We start from the raw sequence: 27,773 nt of genomic DNA, 5'->3' as shown, positions 1-27,773 counted from the left end.
TGAACTGTTACATTCAGGAAAAACGAGAAATTGGATTAACCAAGTACAAAAATAAACTATGGTTAGAGACGCCGTTGAAAATTCCGTTAATAGATATGTGATCGCGTGCTGTCACATTGTGAATGGCCTTGTCTGTCGTAAAGAAAAATCAAATCATAAAATCTTGATTATCAGTCATAGGTTGAATTGTCACAATGGCTGAAAAAGTACCGATATCAGGAGGGTAGGTGAACATGTATTTGCATATTTATAACGCTTTTTTTTTCTTTTACTGATGGATATAATGTTGTGGATTAGCTGGCATAACAGTTAAACGCTTTCACATAACAGAGATAAGGTTTGTAGTGAAACCCACCACCATATAAACACAGCCACACACAGGATGTTATCTTTTGTCTACCACGGCTGCGTTGTTGCGGGATATCAGTCTGTAATAGGGCGTTAGAGATGCTGTTACTGAGGCTTTCGGTTCAATAGTTAATATTGTGTAGACTGATGTGTATATCACACTATTTTGACCATTCTAAATAATAGCCAGGAACTAGTACTGTAGACGTTTAGTGTGTAGTGTGTTGTGTGCTCAAGCTTAACATTTCCTAGATATCCGTGATAGCATGTAAGTCAAATTGTCATACATTCTAGTTTCACTTTCTCTCTAGATTTTACTCATGCTCTCCCGTATCAGCTTAGTACCTAAATACTGAAATGATATAAAAAAGGCTGTATTTATCTATACGATTATAATACTCTTATAACACTTTGACAATACAATGATAATATTAGATTCATACCAATACGAAATAATATTATAATAAAATAATGATAATACATCCATACTCTGGCTTAATCACAATGCAATGGTAACGTTTTCAGACCTTGCGATCTATAAGGCAGATGATGTTAATTAAGGTCATCTGCTTTTTGGCCATCGGTTAACGAGCAGGGTGTTATGCGGCCAGTACAACGACCAACAGCCTTTACTTTCCCAAACTAAAGTCAGGTAGTCATTGGAGTTGGGTGGACTCAGGGGCTTCCTAAAAATCCCCGAAATTCAAAATCCCTGTCTTCTCCATGATTTGAACCCAGGGTCCCAGATTTCGAACCAAGCGCTTAGCTAGTCAGCCTCTGCGCCTCCATCACAACGCAATACTAACACTTTTAGTACTCGTGTATGTCTCATACTATTGGCTTTCCTTGTAGCAACAATAATCATAAAGTTTCCTTGCAATTAATCTGCTAGTTTGTTTGTTTTGTCTTGTGCAGGGACCAGGGTTTTATACGTACCAAATGTTCATAGTGAAAAGACTATTACTATTTAATAGAAACTTTAGAGCGTGTTGACCGTCTGAAATTTACTTCTGGCACCAAAGCTTTGATGTGCTATCGCTTATGGTTATAACACTACGTTAACATACACGCACACACACACAGTGCAAACAAGAGGACGCATTTACACACTCTCGTGTCCTGTGCGCTCTGGACTGTACTTTCTATGGTCTCTGGTTTGAACTCTGCCTGCCGCCAATTCCTACCGTCCGTTGGCTTGGATTAGGAATTGATTATCTTCTATTTTCAAGGAACATCTGAAAAATGTAAAACTATAAAATAAGTATGATATATATATATATATATATATATATATATATATATATATATATACAAAAGGACACACAAGAGTAATTACATTAGCAGGGCCGGTTATAAGAAAGTGGAGGCCCCAGAGCAGGATTTTTGTGGAGGCCCCTACACTTTTTATATAGCTTTAATAAAATTCATTTTCATAAAAATACATATATCTAAAATCATGCCATATTTTAGAAAGAAAGAAATAGATTATTTGTAAATTTAATATTTAATAATTTAAAAAAATTAATATGCATATTTTAGTCCCAAAAAAATGCATATTTTGAGTTTAAGGGTAATGCCTGAGTTTGAGGGTAATGCCTGAGTTTGATGGTAGTGCCTGAGTTTGAGGGTAATGCATAAGTAATGCCTGAGTTTGAGGGTAATGCATAAGTAATGCCTGAGTTTGAGGGTAATGCATAAGTAATGCCTGAGTTTGAGGGTAATGCCTGAGTTTGAAGGTAATGCCTTAGCTGCATTTCGGCTTATCTTACTGAGCACGCTATAAGCGGACACTTCTTAACCACGACAGTGTTGTCAATCCTTGGGACAAGAATTCTCGTCGTCAACATGCGTTAATTAACATAACAACACCATAGTCTTTACAATAAACGTAAAAAGTCGCTGACCCGTTTTAAAATGTAGATATTTTTTATTACATCACTTTTTGATAGGAACCCTATCGTGTCTTCCAATAATATCGGTAGTCCCGACACTCTCTCCTAAATCCGACCCTTTGCATCAAACATACAGAAGATGCAGCCAATGTTAGCTGTTTACTTTAATAATTGCCCATGTTATTACTGCCCCCCCCCCTTTCTGCCCCAGACATTCGACATCCCCCACCCCCCGAGCAATATCACCGAAACATTGCTTTAAAAAAACAATCAACATAATTGTCACTTGACCTATTTTCCGTAACCAACGGTCTGCTGTGTGACTAGTGTCTTTTTATCATGGGAAATTTCTTTTAAGAAAGTTTTTTTTTTACTTCCTAGTGTCAGTAACACATGGTGTAGGCCACTAACTCGTTGCGTTGGTTTCGAACTAGGTCGCTTGAACTCTGGACTACGTACCACAAGTAAAATTGCAAAATGTCGCTGAGATATGCTAACAGATTGGTTAAAATAAAACCCATGACAATGAATACATTTGTACGTAAATAAAACCTGAGTAGCTCTCCATTCACTCCTCTCCAAGCCCCACCTCTGCATATTTAACACTAGAATTCTTAGTTATTATTTGCTTCTGAATATAAACAAATATTGTAGCAACCCCATCCGTGACACCGTCCGTCCCCTTTAGATATAAAACAACAACCAGAAAACCTGATGAAAATACGATATTATACTATAGATCCTGCAATGTTCTGGTGGAGCGGTTACTTTTTCCCTGTTTGTTTTCTGAAATCGAACTCGTTAGTTTTAAAAATAAAATTTGCTAGCAGTTTTTTTCAGAAATTTACTTTTTTTTTTTAACAATGAAAAACTTCAGGGTAGGGATTTAATGTAATATTTTTACAATAGGTTTTATTATTTCTTTTTTATTGCTTCAGTAGCGGCAGCACCGAAACCTTCTCCAAGATATCCCCTCCTCTCACAAGTCGACAATAAAATGGTGGTGTAAGATGGCGGGGGGTGGTATATTATTTTTTAAAATTGCTAGTTTTCCATTTTGGCCTAAAAATAAATATAATATTATTTAGAAATCTCATTATCAATAATAGTTTGCTAATTTTTTTTTATGAAAAAAAAATTCAAAAAAATTCTTTGAAATTTGATGGCTGCCTCGTCCTTCCGTACGCGCGTTGGATTGTTGTTCGGTCGTCTCCATGGTCCTAGGTTCAAGCCTTGTCCGCTGCCATTTCCCATCGTCCTGCGGGAGGTTTAGGCTAGGAAGTAGATTATCTTCATCTCTGAAGGAACATCCGAAACACGTCAAACATTTGACAAACAAACAAACATATTACGAATTCACTTCTGGTGTGGGGATCAGTTTGTTTTCAAGTGAAAAACAAGGCCAACAATTCTGTAAAAATGTTATTTATTTAGACCAGTGATGCCCGAAATACGGCCCGCGGGCCAGATCCAGCCCGCGACGTGATTTCATCAGGCCCGCCGTAACGTCGGCACAAAGTGTAGAAATCTGCCTTCCAAACAAACAAAAAAAGTTGAAAAAAAGTACCTTTGCCTACGTTTGGGTCCTCACTTTTTCTCTGATAGATTGGTACCATGACCTTTTACATTTGTGTGTGAATTGGAACTCTGAATGTAGAATCTACCATGAAAAGTGAACCTATCATTACTTTTTTTTTTGTTGAACATGATAATAAACCAACATATTTATTTTATAAAGAAAGTGTGGGCTGTTTAATAAAACGACAACATAGAAACGGCATTATAAAATAAATATGGCGGCATTCTTGGTTTGAGTCGCGAATAAAAGATTGTTAACTAGAGATTGGAGGATCGATGACCAGAAAAATGAATCGGCTAAAAAAGCTATCTCACTGTTGCTCACATTTTAAGTAGAGAAATGAAACTGTTTTCTGACGCGTAAATAAAATATTAATTAAGTATTAACTCGACAATTTCTACCGAAATCGTTTTTGAAACTTTTCGGTCATGTGGCCCGCGAGACAATTGTCGGAAATCAAAACGGCCCGCGGGTCGAATTTGGTTGGGCATCACGGACAGTGATGCCCAATATACGGCCCGCGGGCCAGATCCGGCCCGCAACGTGGTTCCATCCGGCCCGCCCAAACGTCGTACAAAATGAAGTAGTTGAAAAATGTATCTTTATCTACGTTAGGGCTCTAATATGTTCTCTAATGGATTGGATTTTTTGGATTTGAGGCACATCGGCACAATTTAGGCCATGTCGTGCCTGCAGTCCCTTAAGGACTACTCTCTCTCTAAACAACAAGGGCCAGATTCTATACAGTCATATAATTAAAATCAAGGTCTATTCACAGTTAAAATAGTAAAGGTAGTAAAAATTTAAATATTTGGTAAAAATCTAATGTAAATAGTGCATGTTCACAAATTCAGAAATCAGATCTTCGTAGATAGCCCCACTTCCCGAATAAAGCCCAGTACCTTCCCTGGGTCGACATTATTAAATAGTGTTTTTAGATTAGTGGCTCTAAAATATTTCGCCCTGACATCCTGGTATCTGGGGCTTGGTACTGTGGCCTTAAACATTATTTCGTTTAAGAGATGGGACTCTGAATGTAGAATCTACAAGGAAAAATTAAAGGATCTTTACTTGTTTGCGGAACATTTTTAAAAAGCCATGAAGTTTGCTCCATAAAAAAAGTGTGGCTGTTTAAAAGAAAGTACAATATATAAACGGCATTCTTGATTTGAGCCGAGAATAAAAGATTGTTACGGGTACTACTAGAAACACAGATTTCTTTTTAATAATCGAAGGTTAATTACTATTCATCTGTATCATTTTGTTGATGTTGCCCGCAACACGAGATTTGGAAATTAAAATGGCCCGCAGGATGGGTAAGGTTGGGCATCAATGATATACACAATGCACAATACAATTTAATTAAATACAATTGATGTCGTCGTTCTAGCTTCCAGATACTATTGATTCATTCCCTTTAAATACTGTAATAACTCAAGTGAGGCAACTCAACGAAGCACATATATGTTTATTTACACGACCTCACAGGTACACAAAACAACATCTTTCTTAGGCACAGTCTTTTCACTTCGGCTCTCAACTAGGGCGGAAATCGTTCTCCTCTCTTCCTAATGTTAATAACCGAGCAAAAATTACACACCTTAATCAAAACGGTAAAATGCTTTAGTGACGATATCTGTATGTCTTTTGGCCTGGATAAGTGTGGCATCATAAGCATTAAAAAGGGCAAGGCAACGAACACCAACATTGAATTTGAAGGCATCGAGGAATTGAACTCCGCCTCTATTTATAAATATCTTGGAATAAACCAGAATGCCAAGATAAACCATAAGAAATTAAAAGAGGACTTTCTTGGCAAATATAGGCAAAGAGTTAATAAAATCCTCAACACCAAACTGTCTGGCAGTAATCTCATCACTGCAATTAACAGCTGGGCCGTCCCTGTGCTCCTTTACACGTTCGGTGTGATCAAATGGACTGACACCGACCTACATGACATTGACAGACTCACTAGAAAATTACTAACCAAGTTTCGATGTCTACACCCCAAGTCCTCCACCATAAGGTTATACCTGCCCAGGAAGGATGGGGGTCGTGGATTGCAGAACATCTTCAAATTGTGTAAGATGCAAGTTTTAAAAATACGATCAAAACTGCTCGCCTCCAGCAATAAATTAGTTTCCTTCCTACGGAAATACGACTCCGATGCAACCCCTCTGAACCTACACAATGCTGATGTCAATATCGGTTTGGACGACGTAGGGCATGAGATTCGCCAATGGGAAGAAAAAACACTCCACGGAAAATTTCCGGCTTCATTACATGGGGACAACATCGACAAGGCTGCTTCCTTAACATGGCTCAAAGCAGGTCATCTCTACCCTGAAACTGAAGGCTTTGTTACAGCAATACAGGACAGAGTAATCAGGACAAAAAATTACGAGAAGCATATCCTGAAACTCAATGTTGTCGACAAATGCCGAAAATGTGGAAATGTGGGCGAGTCGATTGAACACATTATGGCAGGATGTCCAGCCCTATCAGAATCAGCCTACCTAGGTCGCCATAACCAAGTTGCAAAGTTAATACACCAACACCTGGCTTTGACGTACAAATTGATCGGTAAGGACACTCCCCCTTATTATAAATACTCTCCGCAAGAGGTTCTCGAGTCTACTGAACATCTGCTGTACTGGGATAGGCCTATTCTGACCGACAAAACGGTAGATTTCAATCGCCCGGATCTGCTGTTCATCGATAAAAAAGAAAAAACCGCTACCATTATCGATATCGCCGTACCACTGTCTCATAATTTAAGAAAAACTGAGATAGAAAAACAAAGAAAATATGGGAACCTAGGCTTGGAGATTAAGCGTCTATGGAAATTGTCCAAAATAACAATATACCCCATTGTCATATCAACCGAGGGGATAATAACTGACCTCACAGACACCTTCAAGGCCCTTAACATTCCTAGGAACATCTTCGTTGCCTGTCAGAAGGCGGTACTGCTGCAGACCTGCCACATCACCAGAAAATTCCTCAGTGGAAACTGTTAAAGGGACTACGATGAATTTTGTTTCTCTTTAGCGAAACTCGACCCTGGCAGCGCCAGAGAATGACTACTCGTTCATTTCTAACATAATAATAATCTTTATTATCCGTAAGGAAATTTGTCTTACAATTTGTGCATTACACCAAACAAAAAACATTATAACTATAAGAAACCAAAGTGTACATTCACACCAGACTCACTCATAATTTACATGTGACAAAGTTTATACCAGATTGTTCTTATTTAATGATTTGATTGCCAGGGGAACAAAAGAGTGTTTGTGTCTGTTTGTCTTTGCTATCGGTGTCTTGTATCTCTTTTGTGATGGTAAAATCACAAAATCCTGACACAAAGGGTGATTCTTTATTTCGAGGATCTTGTTAGCTTTTTTATAGATGTTGACATCCTTTTCAGTCTAGTTTATCACAGTGCGTACCTTTTAGCTTAGATGGCGGTGCGCATGGCAGAGTTATAACAATACTTTTAATCATATCAGTCCTCCCTACTTTTGGTAGCAACCCATCTCCTTTCGCGAGCGTTGAATTTCTCAACCACTTATAAAAGTGGAATTAACATGCTGCCATGGCCATGTGATGCAAATATTCAACCAATGAAAGAATTAATAATTTGTTATTCAAAATGGCCTTGCACGCTTTGACTCCGTGACAATATGTATGGTATTGGCCTCCTTCAGTCGTAGAACGACTATGGTTCATCTCAGAGCACACTTCCTCGTGTGGCTGCGGAGCCCTATTTTGGAGAGACACCCCCGTCTACAAGTAGCAGTGACAATATAATTAGTGAGAAACCGAGAAAGAGATAGAGAGAGAGAGAGAGAGAGAGTTGCGATTTAGACAGTAATAACTAAGATCGATTAACATGGCTATGGCCTCCTTCAGTCGAGAAACGACTATGATCAGCATCAGTTCCTCCTCTCCATGAAGTGCTGTATCCAAGGGAGCGGCAGGTGCCGATACAGTTTGGGGTGAGGGGCGTAGCAGATTCTTCGAGGATGTAGCACTGGATGCTTCAAACTGCCTAAGGGTCGCCAGCTCCTGATTTTTTTCTCAGGTTTGACTCACGAAGTCTTTCTTATGATTGGGTATAGCTGCAAAGCAGCTGATGTTTGCAATCAGAGTTTTCCTTCTCCTAGGGGGGTAGCCAGTCAAGGGTAACGAGTCCATCCTGTCCGAAACGTACTGGTTTAGGCGCCAGTTGCTCTCCTTCGCGCCTTCTGTTAGTGAAAACAGTTCCGCCGGACTCACTATCTGAGCCACACGTGAAGGCCAGAAGTTGGACTGCTTGTCAGAGACTATTTGAGACACATGCTAATATAAAGTATATTATAGGTAGTGGGTGCTTATACCCGTCACCTCTTCCGCCAATGACAACCTTGCGGACACGATCGACATATACGCTCATTTTGACATTATATCATTGGAGAACTGGTATAGAATATATCAAGACTCTAAATCAGCGGTTCTTAACCTTTTTAGCTTGGCGACCCCTTTATACAATTCCTCACTTATTGGCGACCCCCCCCCCAACATTAAATTATTTTCGTTTATAAGCATGATGTTACAAAATTATAATTGGAGGCCTAATGTAAATATCTGATTTGCATTGCAAAAGCTTAATGTTTAATCACGGTACAGTATGTAGCCTAATTATATTCTTGAAATAGATATGTCTCCCTATTATCCAATTACAAATAAATGAAATAATTTTTTTATGACATGCATCTAGTTACGTCAGTGTTTCATATTTACATTCCACACACGTGACAATTTTCTGTAGTCAAATTTGATAACTAACAGGCTGTTTCGAGAATAAATATATTATTGCAAATGGAAGAAGAGGGTGCTATTGAGACTAACCGGAACATGGCTGCAAGCGCTTGATCAAGAATTGTTTAGGCCTATTTATAGAGAAATGTTTGACTGTTAAACTATTTCTCCTAAACATCTTTCACTTTGACTTTCATTGCATTTAGCAAGTGCTAATGAGATGAGGAGTAGATTTGAAAAGTAAGGGGGGAGAGGGGGAAATGTCTGCACACATGCGCAAATGTTCTTTCACAAAAATTATCGTTGCATCTGTTTGCCAGGTTCAAGGTAATTTCTCTCATAGAGAGCAGATGAAGGTTAGAAGAATGTAAATGTTAGTTTCTGTACTAATGACATACTGGGGGTTTTCAATTCCTGCATAAACCAATCCTGGGGCAGGCACAGGAAGCAGTGGTGTCCAAGAGCTGCGGGGAGACAACCGGTGTCATTTGAACTGAATAGGGGAGTTATGAGGAACTACTAGAAACAACAGACAGTTCCCTAGCAGGGCACTACGGGAAGCCCATGCTTTCCTCCCCCGCTACCATTTGGAGTTCATTCAATCTTCATGTTGTCCATATGGTGTTACAGATGTCTAAACAGAGTTTACGTATTAATTCAAAATTTTGGATGCCTTATTCAACCTTTTTTAAAACTTACATTTTTTAGTCTACATATTACTTATTTGACACATTATTTAATATTGAAAATCTGTAAAACAGACAAAGAAGGCCAAGATACTTCTTTAACATATTAATTATGATGAAAAACACTGACTTTTAAATTAACAGATGATAGATAGTTTAGTAATAAACTTATACAATGTATATCTGCTGCTCAATCAAAATGTTCGAAATTAATTCTGATTCAGTTGTCTGTAAAATATCTATCCTCGAACAACAATATATTTCAGTAAATTTCAATGGAAAAAACTTATTATGTGACAAGTTGTACATGTTAGAATGGAAAAAAAATCCATATTTTCGATGTACATAAGCGACCCCCCAAGGGGGGGTCGCGACTCACAGGTTGAGAACCCCTGCTCTAAATGATTTAAACTCGCATAAGTGTAAATCCTGCACATCTGTGGAAGTCTTATTTGCTTCTTTTATCTCATTATTATTATCAAGGTTTAGTTTAATTCGAATTCTGGTCCCTGATAATTTGAATAAAATATCAACAATTTTCCAACCATTCATAACTATCCCGTTGTGTGTGTGTGTGGGGGGTATCATTCAACACGTTGCTATCAATCGATTTATAGTATCCCATCCCTTGGAAATTGATTGATGTATTTTGTGTGTGTGCATTGATTGATGTGTTTTGTGTGTGTGCATTGATTGATGTGTTTTGTGTGTGTGCATTGATTGGTGTGTTTTGTGTGTGTGCATTGATTGATGTGTTTTGTGTGTGTGCATTGATTGATGTGTTTTGTGTGTGTGTCTTGTTTCTTGTGTTTTGTGTGTGTGTGCATTGATTGGTGTGTTTTGTGTGTGTGTCTTGATTGATGTGTTTTGATTGTTGTGTTTTGTTTGTGTGTTCATTGATTGATGTGTTTTGTGTGTGTGCATTGATTGGTGTGTTTTGTGTGTGCACATTGATTGATGTGTTTTGTGTGTGTGCATTGATTGGTGTGTTTGTGTGTGTGTCTTGATTCTTGTGTTTTGTGTGTGTGCATTGATTGGTGTGTTTTTGTGTGTGTGTCTTGATTGATGCGTTTTGATTGTTGTGTTTTGTTTGTGTGTCTTGATTGATGTGTTTTGTGTGTGTGCATTGATTGATGTATTTTGTGTGTGTGCATTGATTGAAGTGTTTTGTGTGTGTGCATTGATTTGTCTGTTTTGTGTGTGTGTCTTGATTGATGTGTTTTGTTTGTGTGTCTTGATTGATGTTTTGTGTGTGTGTGAAATGATTGGTGTATTTTGTGTGTGTTCATTGATTGATGTGTTTTGTGTGTGTGCATTGATTTGTGTGTTTTGTGTGTGTGTCTTGATAGATGTGTTTTGTGTGTGTGTCTTGATTGATGTGTTTTGTTTGTGTGTCTTGATTGATGTTTTTTGTGTGTGTGAAATGATTGGTGTATTTTGTGTGTTCATTGATTTGTGTGTTTTGTGTGTGTGTCTTATTTGGTGTGTTGTGTGTGTGTGTCTTAATTGGTGTGTTTTGTGTGTGTGTCTTAATTGGTGTGTTTTGTCTGTATTGATTGATGTGTTTTTGTTCTTTAACAAATTCACATACTCTACGTGGCGCGGTGTCTGAGTGGTAAACCACTTGACTTCCTAACCGGAGTTCGAATCCTGGTGAAGACTGGGATTATTAATGTTGGGATCTTTAGGGCACCTCTGAGTCCATCCAGCACTAATGAGTACCTGACATTAGTTTGGTAAAACTAAAGGCGGTTGAAAATTGTGCTGGCCACATGACACCCCAGTTAACTGTGGGCCACAGAAACAGATGAGCCATCATCTGCCCTATAGATCTCAAGGTCTAAAAGAGGAAGTTTATTACTTTTTAAAAAATATATTCCATGTATGTGTGTTTATGTCTGCTTCAATTGAGGTCTCTGTCTTCAAGTAATTTGCATCTTGACTGATGCTCTTCTTGTGTGTCTTTTTCTATTGTGTATTGTTAAGTAATTTCTGTCTTTGTGTCTTTAACTGTACATGTGTCTTTGATAATGGTATGTCTAAATGTCTTCAAAGAAATGAGTGTTTCAGTATCTTTAATTAAGAGCATCATTAAATTTCAGGAATATTCCCAACGGTTACGGTAGCTACCCACCAGCAGGTGGCGCTGGCCCAGGTATGAACCAAGGTCAAGGATATCCTCCTCCTCAGGGTTCTACTCCATCTTACCACCAAGGCGCACCACCACCGAAAGGTAAGGTTTAAACTTTGTGTGTCTTCAACAAATAAACATTTTGGTTACGCCTGCTGAGATAATCCAAAAAGATCAAGGCCGTTTTTTGAATTATTGAAATGTTAACTTCCTTGCCTATTCCCTAGTAATTTCGACTCCTACCATAAACTTACACTTACCATAGTCAAAATGAAAAAAGTAACAAATTGGCAACATTTATTATGACAACTATGATCCTTTCGAGCTGACATTGAGCACATAAAACGTCTGCTACATGACAAAACATTTTATTCAAATTTCAGAAAGAACATTTGTATTAAAGATTTCATAATTTCCAATTGTTCCGTACCATTAAAGCAAGGACATTAACAATTTATAAGTACAGAATTACGAAACCGGATACTTGTAATATCCCTTTTGCATATGTAAATGTATAAGAAACTATAAATAAATTGCATATAGATATTCAGTCTACTATATAATTTGAACATAAAGTAAGAATTGATTTTGAACTTTAACAAATAATTATTTATTTTTCTTAAGCGGAAATAAAAGCGTATTTGTCATCAACTGTATGAAGTGTGAAAGACTGTCTCATTTGAAAACATTGTATTCACCAATATGACTGTCATAAACAAAAACGCCTCCGCGAAGAACGAACAGTGAATCTTCTTCGCGGAAACATTGATGCTGAAACTGTTCTCATTGTGATATACTTTTACTATCATGGCCGAGTGAAATACAATCACTTGATAAAGCCTTCCTATCAATCAACTTTGCGGGCTCCCTATCGTCTATCTCTTTGTTATCAGACCCTCATAGAACAATAGACCGAAGATAATATTGAAGACAAGAAACTAAAACAACTTTGATTACTATCAGGGGAATGAATACATTGTCCCCTTGACCAACTTGCGTCAATGTAAGACAAGAATCGGGCAATAGAAAACAGGTCACCAAGGGGTCCAAAAGAAAAACATTTAAGGTTGATATTCTATGTATGCACTACGCAAAAACAGCAGGGCTTCTGTCCAGGGCTTTTGCAAGACAGGATTTAAGCCTCTCAAGCCCACACTCAAATGGAGCTTGATGATGATGATGATATTTTACTGTTATGTAAACAACTTGACTGGAACACAAAAGAAAAGAGAAAAGTGGGCAGACCCAAGCAAACCTGGAAGAGGTCAGTCATCAGTGAAGCTGAGGGTACCGGAATGACATAGGAGCAGATAAAGAAAGCTGCTCAGAACCGATTTCGGTGGAGAGGTGTGGTTGCGGCCCTATGCTCCCCTGGGAGTGCACAGGATTAAGTAAGTAAGTAAACAACAGCAACACTACTGATTTCAAAAGTACATCAAAAGTAGCAACCTTCAAGTACTTTAATCCCTTCAAAGCAGTACTTGTAAATCTGATCTATTCCCTTTGCGAGCTACTAAATCAAGCAATAGATTCATAATTATAATCTTAAGATAAACAGAACTTGGGCGAAGTAAGTAGCTTATAAAGATCTAGAGCTGTATGCAGAGTGCATGATCCAAATGTGATCATGTCTTAAGAGCAATCAAAAATACTGATAGGAATCATTTTATTTTCAAAATTATGCATATAAATACACACCATACTACACACATAATTGCACAGATAATTACCGACACATAATTAGCCTAAACACAGGATTACACACAGACATTCAAATATCTTACATAATAAAACTTATAGTTAAACATATACAGATTAGATACCATGATCAGCAAGGTCATGATCTCCTTAGCCATGGTATAAAGTTAAACCAAAAACTAATAAAACTAATTGCCGCCCTTACCTCCAAAGGCAATTTACAAAGTTAAACACATAGTTAAACATAAGAACATAAATATGCATACAAACACACATACATTATCGATAATTCTAAAAATTGTCTTTTCTTTCCATGTCTGCAGAAGCTTTAGCCAGGCCTAATGAAGAAGTGGAAGCCAGCGCCCCACCTCCAGATGGTCTGTTGGACAGCTTACCTGGATATACTAACATTGGCTTCCAGGGAGGTGAGCTTGTATTACAGGGGGATCCCACGGTTTACGTTGACCAAGCCAATGTGACAATACAGTACTGTCACAATGCATGCTATCTTGGTAGATAGATAGAGCCTTTATCTTATAAAATTCAGACGTTACTTGAAAATATAAAGATGATTAAGTCCTTTATCGTCCTATCCCTGCATCCAGAAACAAGATACATGCAAAGAGGTGAAATAGAAAGTGTCTTCCATTTTAACATTCAAAATGTGTGGAGTTTTTGTAGGCCAGTGATCCGACTAAGTCACTAAACTATATAACCTTCCTTCACTTATCCTTTAGTCTTTTGAACTGTAAGGGCACCACACATGATTTGTTGACCATCTTTCTCCATTTATATCTGTCTTTTGTCTTGAATCTCTTTCAATGACATGCCCACGTCTGCCTCTTCTTCTTTTTCCCAGTCTTGTTCCCTGAAGGAAGGCGTCTGCGAGCCTCAAGGACCTTGTGATATGTCCATAAAATTTTTTTTTAGTTTTAAACTGTTTATAGTCTAGCTTATGTCAGTCTTGGATTTCATAAGCAGGAATATGACATGCGCAGTGTGTCACTTGTCAATATGTCAAAGCATCTCTGTGTTTTAAGCTGCAGTACAAATGATCTTCATTTTTGAAGTTCGATTATAATTCGTCGATTCGAATCTTCTGAAATGTCAAGGCTATTTCTTTCTTTAACACCTCTTCTCTTTTCTTCTTCTTTCTTTCTTTCTTTCCTTTTTTTAAATCTATTTTTATTTTCTCTTTTTCTCTCATCGTTTGCATTCTCCCTCTCTCCACTTTCTTTCCATTTTATTCTTATTTTCCTTCTTACATGCTTCCACACTCAGACCGTTTTTAAAACATCAAATTATGATGGCTGATCAGTATTTATATTTATATTATAGGGACCTACCAACCAAACTTTCACTGCTGTATGCTATTGATAATTTTGCATGTAATCATACTTACAATATAATACTATTTAATCCGCAGCTTTTCTTCCACCCCCTGCGTACAGTGAGGTCGCACCTGCGGAGCCACAGAACAGGGAGGCCATTCGCAGGTATATTTCCAGTTGAGCAGACATATCTACATGCATTTATATTTATATACACTTGCATACATACATTGATACATATTTAAATAGGTATTCTTATTTCTTTATTTCTACAAAGTCTATATCAACTCACTCTGTCTGTCTGTCTGTCTGTCAGTCTGTCACTTTAGTCACACAAGAAGTTGCAAAGGGAAAAGATCGTCTCTCGAGCTGTAAAATGCGACAGACAGATTTTTTTTTTAAAAAGGGGTACACATTTTTTTTCATTTTTTTAATTGTCACATTTCAGTGTGGTGACTTTGACAGAAGAGCAAGCAAGGGAGGCAATCATACAATTTGCTGCCGAGCATTGCTGCTACGGTAAAGGCCCCGCTGTTGAGATGAAGCTAAACTCTCTGGAGTCTTCGAGTGCTTTCCATGCAAGTAACAAATAGACAGATCACCCACCCAGCGGTGGCTGAGTGGTTAAGCGCTTGGCTTCCGAGCCTGGGGTCCTGGGTTCGAATCTCGGTGAAGACTGATTTTGAATTCTGTGATTTTTTTTGGGTGCCCCTGGTTCCACCTAACTCTAATGGGTACCTGACTTTAGTTGGGGAAAGTAAAGGCGGTTGGTCGTTGTGCTTGCCACATAACACCCTGCTCGTTAACCGTTGGCCAAATAAACAGATAACCTTAACATCATCTGCCCTATAGATCACAAGATCTGAAAGGGGTACTTGATATTTTTGAACAAATAGACAGATCACCCACCCAGCCTTCTTTACCGTACATGATAAAAATCCACTGACTTGGAATTTAAATGTCTTAATTATACAACTAACGAGTCCATATACAGATGTAGATATCTAGTTTTTAAGAGGATACTATTGGGATCTAGGTCATCTAAGGTTTTTTGTTGTTTTTTTTTTGCGTATCTCGACAAGAGGATATTATTGGGATCTAGGTCAACTAAGTTTTTTCCTTATGAAATGAGCCTCTCCTGACTCTCAGCATAAAAATAAAAAAAGAGAGAAAGTTTTCCAAAAAAAAAAGGCCATACAGTTTTATACGAACGATTATTTTAACAGGAGGCGCAGGGGTTCCAGGTTTGAATCCTTGTGAAGACACAGATTTTTATTTCGGGATCTTTGGGTGCCTTTAATGGGTGCCTGACATTAGTTTGGGAAAAGTTAAAGGCGCTTGGTCCTGGCCACATAACACCCTCGTTAACCGTGGATCACAGAAACAGATGACCTTTACATCATCTGCCCAATAGATAGCAAGGTCTGAAAGGGGAACTTTTAGTTTAACAAATCTTTTTTTCAAATTGAATTTGTTATTGGGATTTGTTCTTTGTGTAATCTATTAGATTACGTCTAATGAATTAACTAAGTCTAAAGAACTAGAAGATTTTTTAAATCTGTAGGCATATGTTTATTTCTTATATTTTGCATTTCAGTACACATTGGAGACTTTTGGTGAAGGGCGCTCCACCAAGTGGAAATCCCAGCCCTATAGGGGCGAGGGCATTATTGTAACGGGCCCACCACCCGGAGCCTGGGACATTCAAGCTCAACCAGGAGCTATGTTTCAGCCCTCAAAACTCAAAGTAGAAGTTCCTAACACTGCATCCGTCAAGGTAAACAATCCGTCGTTAACATAAGTGTAAATAGGATCAGTCTGAACATTACGTTAGCTAGTTACATTCAATATCTTAGAAAAATTAAACCCGCGGAAGACTACAAATGGATGAAGCACGCTGTCGGCTTATCTAGTCTGATTTTTGTGGATTGGGCTGCCTAAACTGGGATGGTGAGAGGAGGGAGGGGTAGAAGTAGGGAGAAAGAAGACTTAATTAAGACTTGCATCAAATTAACACTTGTATCCACCTGACACTGACACTGAGAGTACATCAGGAGACTTATATAGGCCCTAATTTATACTTTAACTAGAACCGTTCGATAGCAAACATTCTACTGTTAGTTGTAAGTTTATACCAAGCGTCATGGCCACGTTGTAATATCTATGTATGTATGTATGTATGTATGTATGTATGTATGTACTATGTATGTATGTATGTATGTATGTATGTAAGTATGTATGTATGTATGTATGTAGTATGTATGTATGTATGCATGTATGTATGTATGTATGTATGTTTTGTATGTATGTATGTATGTATGTATGTGTGTATGTATCTATCTATCTATCTATCTATCTATCTATCTATCTATCTATCTATCTATCTATCTATCTATCTATCTATCTGTCTATCTATCTATCTATCTATCTATCTATCTATCTATCTATCTATCTATCTATCTATCTATCTATCTATCTATCTATCTATCTATCTGTCTGTCTGTCTATCTATCTATCTATCTATCTATATATCTATCTATCTATCTATCTATCTATCTATCTATCTATCTATCTATCTATCTATCTATCTATCTATCTATCTATCTATCTATCTGTCTATCTATCTATCTATCTATCTATCTATCTATCTATCTATCTATCTATCTATCTATCTATCTATCTATATATCTATCTGTCTATCTATCTATCTGTATATGTATGTATGTATGTATGTATGTATGTATCTATCTATCTATCTATCTATAATTATCTGTCTGTTTATGTCAATCTAACAACGACAAGGTCTAACAACGACGTCGAGGTCTTTGAATCAGCTGGGTGTCTAAATGTTTATAAAATATTTTAAGACTCAAGAAAATGTAAATATCTTTTACTCGTTGAAAACTCCTGACAGTTCTGTTTGCTTCCACAGCCATGTCACGTCTGCCACGCAAGGGGCTACAAGTTTTGTTACTCCTGTATGGGCAGTGGAAGGGTAAGTTCCCTGTTTGGTCTCGTATGAATTCATAAAAAAAACTTGAAGGTAAATTTTTATTGCTTATTTTAATTTCACCATAGTCCTGTTGTCAATGAGTTGCAAACAATAGTCTATTGCCAGAGCTTAGAAAATAAAATATTCAAGCAAATGTAAAGAAAAAAAACAACAAGAAAAAAAAAACGAACAAGGAACGACAATTTAGAAAGGAACAGAGAAGTTTAATATTAAATCATAAACATTTAGGACACTTGTGTCTTTTTACGACACTTTCGTTTAGCTCGTGTGAAACAGTGATGCTCAGACCAAAGCCTGCGAGCCATTTCCGGCCTTTGACGCGGGGCTCCCCTCGAAACCCTTACTGGAGATGGAGAAGCTCGGTTCAGTTTGACGGGTTTTTTTTTTTTTTTAAATTCTATTTGACGAGATGTCAGAAATCTGTTTGACAACCAGGGTTTAACAAACAACCTTGTGCAGCACGGTTCTAGAAATTTAAATACAAACTTGTAGGACCTACATCAAAATAAACTTCCATATCTAGTAAGCCCAACATGTCACTTGATTCCAATTATGGTAGGAAGGGAGAGAATTTGAAAATTGACGAGTCTATAATTATTGAGTAATTCTAACTTTGTGTTATTTGTAGCTTCTGTGATCTAAAAATATGTTAGGATAGTTAAGATGATATCTAAATATACTGAGCTATCTAAACTTACTGTGTTACCTAAACTTAACAGTGTTATCTAAACTTAATGTGTTATCTAAACTTACTGTGTTATCTAAACTTACCAGTGTTATCTAAACTTACTGTGTTATCTAAACTTACTGTGTTAACTAAACTTACTGTGTTGTCTAAACTTAGCGTGTTACCTTTAGTATCTGTATTTTACTTCCAGAGGGAATGTGGTATGTGCAATGGCACAGGCAGGCGTAGCTGGTACGAGAATGGAGAGAACATAGAGCGTCCATGTGGCAGCTGTAACTTCGGCTGGTGCACGTAAGTAGAAACCTTAAGAAACACATTGGCCTGAGTGCACCAACCAGAGCTAGAAACTATAAGAAACACATTGGCCTGAGTGCACCAACCAGAGCTAGAAACCATAAGAAACACATTGGTCTGAGTGCACCAACCAGAGCTAGAAACCATAAGAAACACATTGGTCTGAGTGCACCAACCAGAGCTAGAAACCATAAGAAACACATTGGTCTGAGTGCACCAACCAGAGCTAGAAACCATAAGAAACACATTGGTCTGAGTGCACCATACAAAGCTAGAAACTAAAACACATTGGCCTGAGTGCACCATACAGAGCTAGAAACCATAAGAAACACATTGGTCTGAGTGCACCAACCAGAGCTAGAAACCATAAGAAACACATTGGTCTGAGTGCACCAACCAGAGCTAGAAACTATAAGAAACACATTGGCCTGAGTGCACCAACCAGAGCTAGAAACCATAAGAAACACATTGGTCTGAGTGCACCAACCAGAGCTAGAAACCATAAGAAACACATTGGTCTGAGTGCACCAACCAGAGCTAGAAACCATAAGAAACACATTGGTCTGAGTGCACCAACCAGAGCTAGAAACCATAAGAAACACATTGGTCTGAGTGCACCATACAAAGCTAGAAACTAAAACACATTGGCCTGAGTGCACCATACAGAGCTAGAAACCATAAGAAACACATTGGTCTGAGTGCACCAACCAGAGCTAGAAACCATAAGAAACACATTGGTCTGAGTGCACCAACCAGAGCTAGAAACTATAAGAAACACATTGGTCTGAGTGCACCATACAAAGCTAGAAACTATAAGAAACACATTGGTCTGAGTGCACCATACAAAGCTAGAAACCATAAGAAACACATTGGTCTGAGTGCACCATACAAAGCTAGAAACTAAAAGAAACACATTGGCCTGAGTGCACCATACAAAGCTAGAAACCATAAGAAACACATTGGTCTGAGTGCACCATACAAAGCTAGAAACTAAAAGAAACACATTGGCCTGAGTGCACCATACAGAGCTAGAAACCATAAGAAACACATTGGTCTGAGTGCACCATACAAAGCTAGAAACTAAAAGAAACACATTGGCCTGAGTGCACCATACAAAGCTAGAAACTATAAGAAACACATTGGCCTGAGTGCACCATACAGAGCTAGAAACTATAAGAAACACATTGGTCTGAGTGCACCATACAGAGCTAGAAACCATAAGAAACACATTGGCCTGAGTGCACCATACAGAGCTAGAAACCATGAGAAACACATTGGTCTGAGTGCACCATACAGAGCTAGAAACCATGAGAAACACATTGGCCTTAGTGCACCATACAAAGCTAGAAACTATAATAAACACATTGGCCTGAGTGCACCATACAGAGCTAGAAACCATGAGAAACACATTGGCCTGAGTGCACCATACAGAGCTAGAAACCATGAGAAACACATTGGTCTGAGTGCACCATACAGAGCTAGAAACCATGAGAAACACATTGGTCTGAGTGCACCATACAGAGCTAGAAACCATGAGAAACACATTGGCCTGAGTGCATCAACCAGAGCTAGAAACCATAAGAAACACATGGGCCTGAGTGCACCAAGCTGAGCTAGAAACTATAAGAAACACATTGGCCTGAGTGCACCAACCAGAGCTAGAAACTATAAGAAACACATTAGCCTGAGTGCACCATACAGAGCTAGAAACCATAAGAAACACATTGGCCTGAGTGCACCATACAGAGCTAGAAACTATAAGAAACACATTGGCCTGAGTGCACCAACCAGAGCTAGAAACCATGAGAAACACATTGGCCTGAGTGCACCAACCAGAGCTAAAAACCATAAGAAACACATTGGCCTGAGTGCACCAACCAGAGCTAGAAACCATAAGAAGCACATTGGTCTGAGTGCACCATACAGAACTAGAAACCATAAGAAACACATGGGCCTGAGTGCACCATACAGAGCTAGAAACCATGAGAAACACATTGGCCTGAGTGCACCATACAGAACTAGAAACCATAAGAAACACATTGGCCTGAGTGCACCATACAGAACTAGAAACCATAAGAAACACATTGGCCTGAGTGCACCATACAGAACTAGAAACCATAAGAAACACATTGGCCTGAGTGGACCATACAGAACTAGAAACCATAAGAAACACATTGGCCTGAGTGGACCATACAGAACTAGAAACCATAAGAAACACATTGGTCTGAGTGCACCATACAGAACTAGAAACCATAAGAAACACATTGGCCTGAGTGCACCATACAGAACTAGAAACCATAAGAAACACATCGGCCTGAGTGCACCATACAGAACTAGAAACCATAAGAAACACATTGGTCTAAGTGCACCATACAGAACTAGAAACCATAAGAAACACATTGGCCTGAGTGCACCATACAGAACTAGAAACCATAAAAAACACATTGGCCTGAGTGCACCATACAGAACTAGAAACCATAAGAAACACATGGGCCTGAGTGCACCATACAGAACTAGAAACCATAAGAAACACATTGGCCTGAGTGCACCATACAGAACTAGAAACCATAAGAAACACATTGGCCTGAGTGCACCATACAGAACTAGAAACCATAAGAAACACATTGGCCTGAGTGCACCATACAGAACTAGAAACCATAAAAAACACATTGGCCTGAGTGCACCATACAGAACTAGAAACCATAAAAAACACATTGGCCTGAGTGCACCATACAGAACTAGAAACCATAAGAAACACATTGGCCTGAGTGCACCATACAGAACTAGAAACCATAAGAAACACATTGGTCTGAGTGCACCATACAGAACTAGAAACCATAAAAAACACATTGGCCTGAGTGCACCATACAGAACTAGAAACCATAAGAAACACATGGGCCTGAGTGCACCATACAGAGCTAGAAACCATAAGAAGCACATTGGTCTGAGTGCACCATACAGAACTAGAAACCATAAGAAACACATGGGCCTGAGTGCACCATACAGAGCTAGAAACCATGAGAAACACATTGGCCTGAGTGCACCATACAGAACTAGAAACCATAAGAAACACATTGGCCTGAGTGCACCATACAGAACTAGAAACCATAAGAAACACATTGGCCTGAGTGCACCATACAGAACTAGAAACCATAAGAAACACATTGGCCTGAGTGCACCATACAGAACTAGAAACCATAAGAAACACATTGGTCTGAGTGCACCATACAGAACTAGAAACCATAAGAAACACATTGGCCTGAGTGCACCATACAGAACTAGAAACCATAAGAAACACATTGGCCTGAGTGCACCATACAGAACTAGAAACCATAAGAAACACATCGGCCTGAGTGCACCATACAGAACTAGAAACCATAAGAAACACATTGGTCTAAGTGCACCATACAGAACTAGAAACCATAAGAAACACATTGGCCTGAGTGCACCATACAGAACTAGAAACCATAAAAAACACATTGGCCTGAGTGCACCATACAGAACTAGAAACCATAAGAAACACATGGGCCTGAGTGCACCATACAGAGCTAGAAACCATAAGAAACACATTGGCCTGAGTGCACCATACAGAACTAGAAACCATAAGAAACACATGGGCCTGAGTGCACCATACAGAGCTAGAAACCATGAGAAACACATTGGCCTGAGTGCACCATACAGAACTAGAAACCATAAGAAACACATTGGCCTGAGTGCACCATACAGAACTAGAAACCATAAGAAACACATGGGCCTGAGTGCACCATACAGAACTAGAAACCATAAGAAACACATTGGTCTGAGTGCACCATACAGAACTAGAAACCATAAGAAACACATGGGCCTGAGTGCACCATACAGAGCTTGAAACCATAAGAAGCACATTGGTCTGAGTGCACCATACAGAGCTTAAGAATAACAAACACGGGGCCAAACCTCCTCCGAGACCCTTGCAGATTAGCATGTGGCTTTACAGCCTAAGTTTCCATATTACTACACACATAGTGCATAAACTATCGAAGTGTTGCATTGTTGACTTGAAGTAGGGCCTACAATTATTCAGATCAGGATTTGAACCCAGGATAATTAGTTTTACAACATTTAAACCTCAACCACCCGGACAGGGCTTACCTTTTTAATGTCAATCTACATAAATAGGTACGATAAGTTGTTTTTTTTTTAAATTATCAGTCAAACGGAATAGAGAACTATTACCTTTAGCGCATACAAGTGATTGGCAGGTCATTCCTCTTTTTTTTTTAATCTAGTGACATTAACATGAGGCATTAACAAATGACGACAATCAGAGCATGTTCTTTTTCGTACTATTCTATAAACTAGCCAGTCGGAAATCTGAGTTACCTGCCTTTAGTTCTTTTTCCGTTCATCTTTTCTGTGTTTCCTGTAATCTTTCATTTTACTTGACTTCCAACTAAAATGTCTTACACAAGGTGTCTTTTCTCAGAATCGATACTGCAAATGCTGTACCACCACATCCATCTTGTATGGCTTTTTACTTCTGTAAATGTTGAACGTTTTGTTCTTCTAGCTATTTGCATAAAATTGTGTTTGGTCAGAAAAGAGTCGACATTTGTTTGGGAAAGTTTCAAGATTCGTGACCTTTATGTTTAGCTGTTTTAAGCATTAGATTTATTATCAACAAGATACTAACTTAGAATTAGCCTAAGGACGGGGATGAAGTGACCATAGATGAAATTATCGGGGATGAAGTGACCAAGGGATTAAATGACTCGGAAATTAAATGAGCGGGAATGAAGTGACCAAAGATGAAATGACCGGGGATGAAGTGACCAGTGGACGAAATGACCGGGGATGAAGTGACCAGGGGATGAAAAGACCGGAAATGAAGTGACCAAAGATGAAATGACCGGGGATGAAGTGACCAAAGATGAAATTACCGGGAACCGCTCCATCAGAAGGCAACTTCTGCACTAGCAAAACACCTAAAGTTGTAAAGTCTGTTGTAGAAGTTGGATCACGTGCTATGGCTAGCCACATACAGCCACAACATTGCTCAGAGCCTCAACCCCTTCCTCGGTTTCCCCGCTTGCAAGTTTCTCCTCTCCAATCTTGTACCTTTTGTAATAAATATCTTTGCATTGCTTCGGGATGTGTTAAGTCAGTGAACCAAGGGATTCCACCTCTACCTCTTTTGCTCATTTTCTACCTTCTTTTAATATTTTCTTGAAGACAGGATCACGTCTACGTTTACTAATCATAATAACAAATAATAATCAATAAAACAAATCCCCCCCCCCGCATTTGCGGCCGCAATCCCTATGGACGTTTTTGACAACATGATAAATGAATATAATCTAATATTTTTTTCTACTTTCTACTCATTGAGATTTATAAATATCTTCAATCTTGCTGACAGCTACATGAAAAGATTTTTAAAAATAGTTTTTTTTATTAATCAGTAGAAGATTGTATTGCCAAAAACACACAATACAAAACTGAAAGTTCCATTTTTCACAGCGATTAAGGGTTAAAATTGTCCAGAAATTATTCAAACTTGACGATAATTAGGTTGTCTCTATTCTCTGTTGTAGACACATGCTCGTGCACATGTGTCATACATGCCGATCAACGAAGTCCTTGAAATTTGGGATTCTTTTGAAAGTAACTGTCTTTAGTTTCAATGGAAGATCAAAAAATTCCGATAAACATCGTGCTAAATGTTTTTGTTGATGCGCTTACTCGCTGACAGATCAGCATGAATTGCTATTGTATATGTGTTTATGTCCAACAATGTAGACTTAAAACTGGGCAAATCAACGCAAACAATGTTTCTGGCCATCACCCACGTTGTGGATAAGTCGTGTGACATGCGCCATTGCAAACAGGCTGAAGGGCCTAAAGGAACTTTATTAATATGACCGTTTTTTTTTGTTTTTTTTTTTTAATTTGACCATTTTTCTACGCTTTCAAAATTATGCAATTGCTAACAAATAGTTTCAAGAAATAAAAAATTTCAACATAATTGTGTATGATATAAACAAGGTTGGACTGTTCTTGAATAATATTAACGATAATACGACTACAGCATTGAACTGCAAGTGTTCTTACATTTACTGTCCAGGTGTTTTGTGTGTAACGGCTCAGGCAGGATCGAGTGCTACAAATGTAAAGGAAGGGCGAGTCTGCGATGGTACATCGAGTTGAAGATTACCTGGTAAGTATGTACCCCGGTAGCATTCCTGTCTAGTTCTGTTGGAGTTGATACTGATAGTAGAACGGAACATAGGCGTTAGGGTTTCATTCTCAGTAGGTAAAGTTGGGACCGTACAAGAATCTTTAAAATAAAATATAAAAAAACTGACACGTGTTATGTCGTTATCTTCCTGTCTCGTTAAGAAGGATCGTTAATTGCCAGGCTCTTCGGGGAGACAAAAAAGGAAGACCCTATGGCTGAGTGGCTATAAGCTCCCAAACCGAGGGATCCCGGGTTCGAATCCTGGGATTTTTTAAAAAATCGGGGTTCTTCGGGTCTCTGAGTCCACCCAGAAAAGTAAAGGCGATGGGTTGATGCGCTGGCCACATGGCACCCTCGCAAACTGTGGGCCACAGAAACATCTGCCCTATAGATCGCAAGGTCTGAAAGGGGAAATAACTTTTTTTTTCTCAAAATAAAATAAATAGAAATAAAAAATAAAACATGGCTCTTTTAAGGGACGGAAAGAGGAAGCTGGCCATTTTCAAATTAATAATTAAAATCACCTTTACCCTGTGTCTATGATAAGTGTGATGTTTTATTTTTCTTCTTAGTATATTAGAGCAGCATTTTTAAATTGGTTTTCACCAAATTTTCATAACTGATCATCTGATACCATTTTCCCAACAGAGATGTAGAAACATTAACAACAACACTATAAATGTCTATGAATACCACACTGATATATGGACATCGTTAGGTTCGATACATTCAATGACATAAGTGGTGATTTTTTTTCTGTTTTAATCATTTAATGAACATAAAATTAAATAAATGTCACAAAGAAATATAGGTTGTTTATTGCTACTGTCGGCTTAGTCAAATAGTCTACATTTTTGGTCAAATTTAATTGTATGAATAAAATCAGAGAGAAACAAAGTTATACTTTTTAACTTGTATATATAATTACCTACCGGTATGTCTTAGCAGTCTGTTGTTATGTCTAACTCCAGTAGGTCTGTTTGATCTATAGGAAAAACCACTTAGAAGACCATATAGTAGAGAGAACAGCTTTACCCGATGAGCTAATCAGAACTGTGTCTGGGGAAGTTGCATTTGAGGAAACATATCCACGAGTAAGTCCATCTCCAACAATTGGAATCAAATACATTGATTCCTAAATTGACGTGTTTTCGCCTTTCCTTATTTTATTAATCTAGCAATTAACAACTCGTCCAATGTGCAGATTATGTTTTGTCATTGTTCAAAAGGTCTGGCCAATCAATCACTTTCCAGAGAGTGAAATCAATGCAGCATCCAATACTTTAGTCTCTAAGCACAAGTCTGCCTTCCCCACTGAGAGAATTTTAATGCAGGTAACATTGTCTAATGGGCTACCTAAGATTTGTTGTTGTGTTTTGGAATTTAATTAATTATTGATTATCATGAATACTGTTGCAACTCTAGGGTAGGCACTCAACCAAAAGGCATGCAACATAACACAGTTTAACAGGAAATAAATAGTTGTGTTTATTCACTAGGGTAAACACATAACATCCTTCAGCTTCCTCAGAGTCTTACTACTAAGTATACCAGTCCTTTGCTACTTAACCCGAATCTGGACCAACGACAGCCTTCCCCGCTTCGCTCCAGGTCCCTACTACAACCTTCAGGCAGCACCAAAAGTTGGCCTCTTAGTTTCCCAAACATTCAGACTCTTCACAATCCCTGATGCACTGTTCTTCCCTCCATTCTAGTGACTTCCTGGTTACGTTCACTAGTGCGCACCTCAAGCACTGGTGCAAGGCAGGGTTACAACAATACATAACAATTTATATAGAAAATAATAAAAAACAAAACACAACAATAGATTGATTTTAGTAGCCCGCTGCTCAGGGGTAGTATAAAAAAAATAAAGGCTGTTGGTCGTTGTGCTGGCCAAATGACAAGCTCGTTAACAGTGGGCCACTGAAACAGATGACCTCATCTGCCCCATAGATCACAAGGTCAGAACAAGAAACTTTAAAATTATCGAGGAGTAGTGAAAATCTACTTTTCTTCTTGCTTGTATAGGCTAAAATCGGCTACATAAATATAGTTTGCTTTTAGAAAATTCTTTAAGAAGTGATCTTAATATATATGGCTCCTTTTGTCTCGAAAGGCAATGGATGCGCCCAAGTGAGTCACTGGTTTTGGCTTAATCTTGAGACGGGGCAGAATCTGGTGTGGCTAATCAAGCCAATTCTAGAACGGCAGACTTTGCCACAATTCGTACATGTGTATGCCTCTGATTTAGGGCTAGCAGACAGGGCAGCTTTCTTTTTTTCCCTCTTGATTAAAGCCGCTTCAATTCTTTTGTTCTCAGCAAGGGTTGTCCCAGCACGCACAGTCTGTCTCCATGCACTCCGGTCTTTGGCTATGTTTTCCCACATACTTTCACTGATGCCTGAGGCTCTCATGTCTCGCTTGCAGACATCTCTATATGTTAGTCTTGGGCGGCCCTTGGGTCTGACTCCTTCCACAAGCTCAGCATATAAGATATCTTTCGGGATTCTACCATCTGGCATTCGGGTGACATGTCCGAGCCAGCGTAATCTTCTTTGTGTCAGGAGAGCATACATGCTGTTCATATTGGCCAATCTCAAAACTTCCTGATTGGAGACATGGTCCCTCCAAGAGATGCCCATTATGCGTCTCAGGCAGCGCAAGTGGAAACTATTCAATCTTAATATAGATCTATTTTAAATATATTTTGGCTAGTATCACTGAAAACTGATTGTTTTTTATTATCCAACTTTTAAAATCGTTTAGCAACTGGCCCACCAGTCCGAGCAATGATCATTTTGTCTTTTGTCACCAGAGACACAGAGTTCGAATTGTTCCCGTGACTCAAGTGGCCTACTCTTACAAGGACATGAACTCGTGCTTCTTTGTTTATGGTTTTGAGCACAGAGTTCATGCCCCTGACTACCCAGCCAAATGCTGTTGTGGGTGTACTGTGATATAGAGAGGCTTTTCCTGCTCCATAGATACATCTGCACCTTCATGCCCTGATTGTAACATGAAATGTACTAATTTGCTGCCTTGTTTTTTTTTTTTATTGTTCTGTATATCAATTAAAGTTTTTTTTTAAAA

The 27,773-nt window shown here is 38.5% G+C and overlaps 1 protein-coding gene across 4 annotated transcripts; it reads left to right on the top strand.

Moving 5' to 3' along the window:
• Positions 1-63: 63 nt before the first annotated feature.
• Positions 64-27,773, top strand: LOC106074187 (protein SSUH2 homolog). 4 transcript variants are annotated; one of them, XM_056025890.1, is made up of 12 exons: positions 64-223; positions 11,411-11,541; positions 13,461-13,562; positions 14,564-14,633; positions 14,917-15,046; positions 16,066-16,245; positions 17,401-17,463; positions 18,360-18,460; positions 24,567-24,659; positions 25,672-25,774; positions 25,910-26,014; positions 27,499-27,773. In XM_056025890.1, exons 1-12 carry the CDS (start codon positions 195-197, stop codon positions 27,643-27,645), a joined length of 1,254 nt encoding a protein of 417 aa, XP_055881865.1. In that variant the 5' UTR covers positions 64-194; the 3' UTR covers positions 27,646-27,773. The 4 variants fall into 4 exon arrangements, with proteins under 4 accessions (XP_055881865.1, XP_055881868.1, XP_055881867.1 ...); XM_056025892.1 differs by lacking the exon at positions 64-223 and adding an exon at positions 316-337; XM_056025891.1 differs by lacking the exon at positions 64-223 and adding an exon at positions 373-616.

This window comes from Biomphalaria glabrata, chromosome 4 (genome assembly GCF_947242115.1).
Source record: "Biomphalaria glabrata chromosome 4, xgBioGlab47.1, whole genome shotgun sequence".
In the NCBI taxonomy this organism is placed as follows: domain Eukaryota; kingdom Metazoa; phylum Mollusca; class Gastropoda; family Planorbidae; genus Biomphalaria; species Biomphalaria glabrata.
The sequence above is the reverse complement of the archived record's forward strand: the minus strand, read 5'-3'. Positions and strand labels throughout refer to the sequence as shown.

Coding starts and splice junctions, on each gene's coding strand:
- LOC106074187 (XM_056025890.1), top strand. CDS start 195: ATGGCTGAAAAAGTACCGATATCAGGAGG. Junction 11,542..13,460: donor AGGCGCACCACCACCGAAAG/GTAAGGTTTAAA, acceptor CCATGTCTGCAG/AAGCTTTAGCCAGGCCTAAT. Junction 25,775..25,909: donor TTGAGGAAACATATCCACGA/GTAAGTCCATCT, acceptor ATTGTTCAAAAG/GTCTGGCCAATCAATCACTT.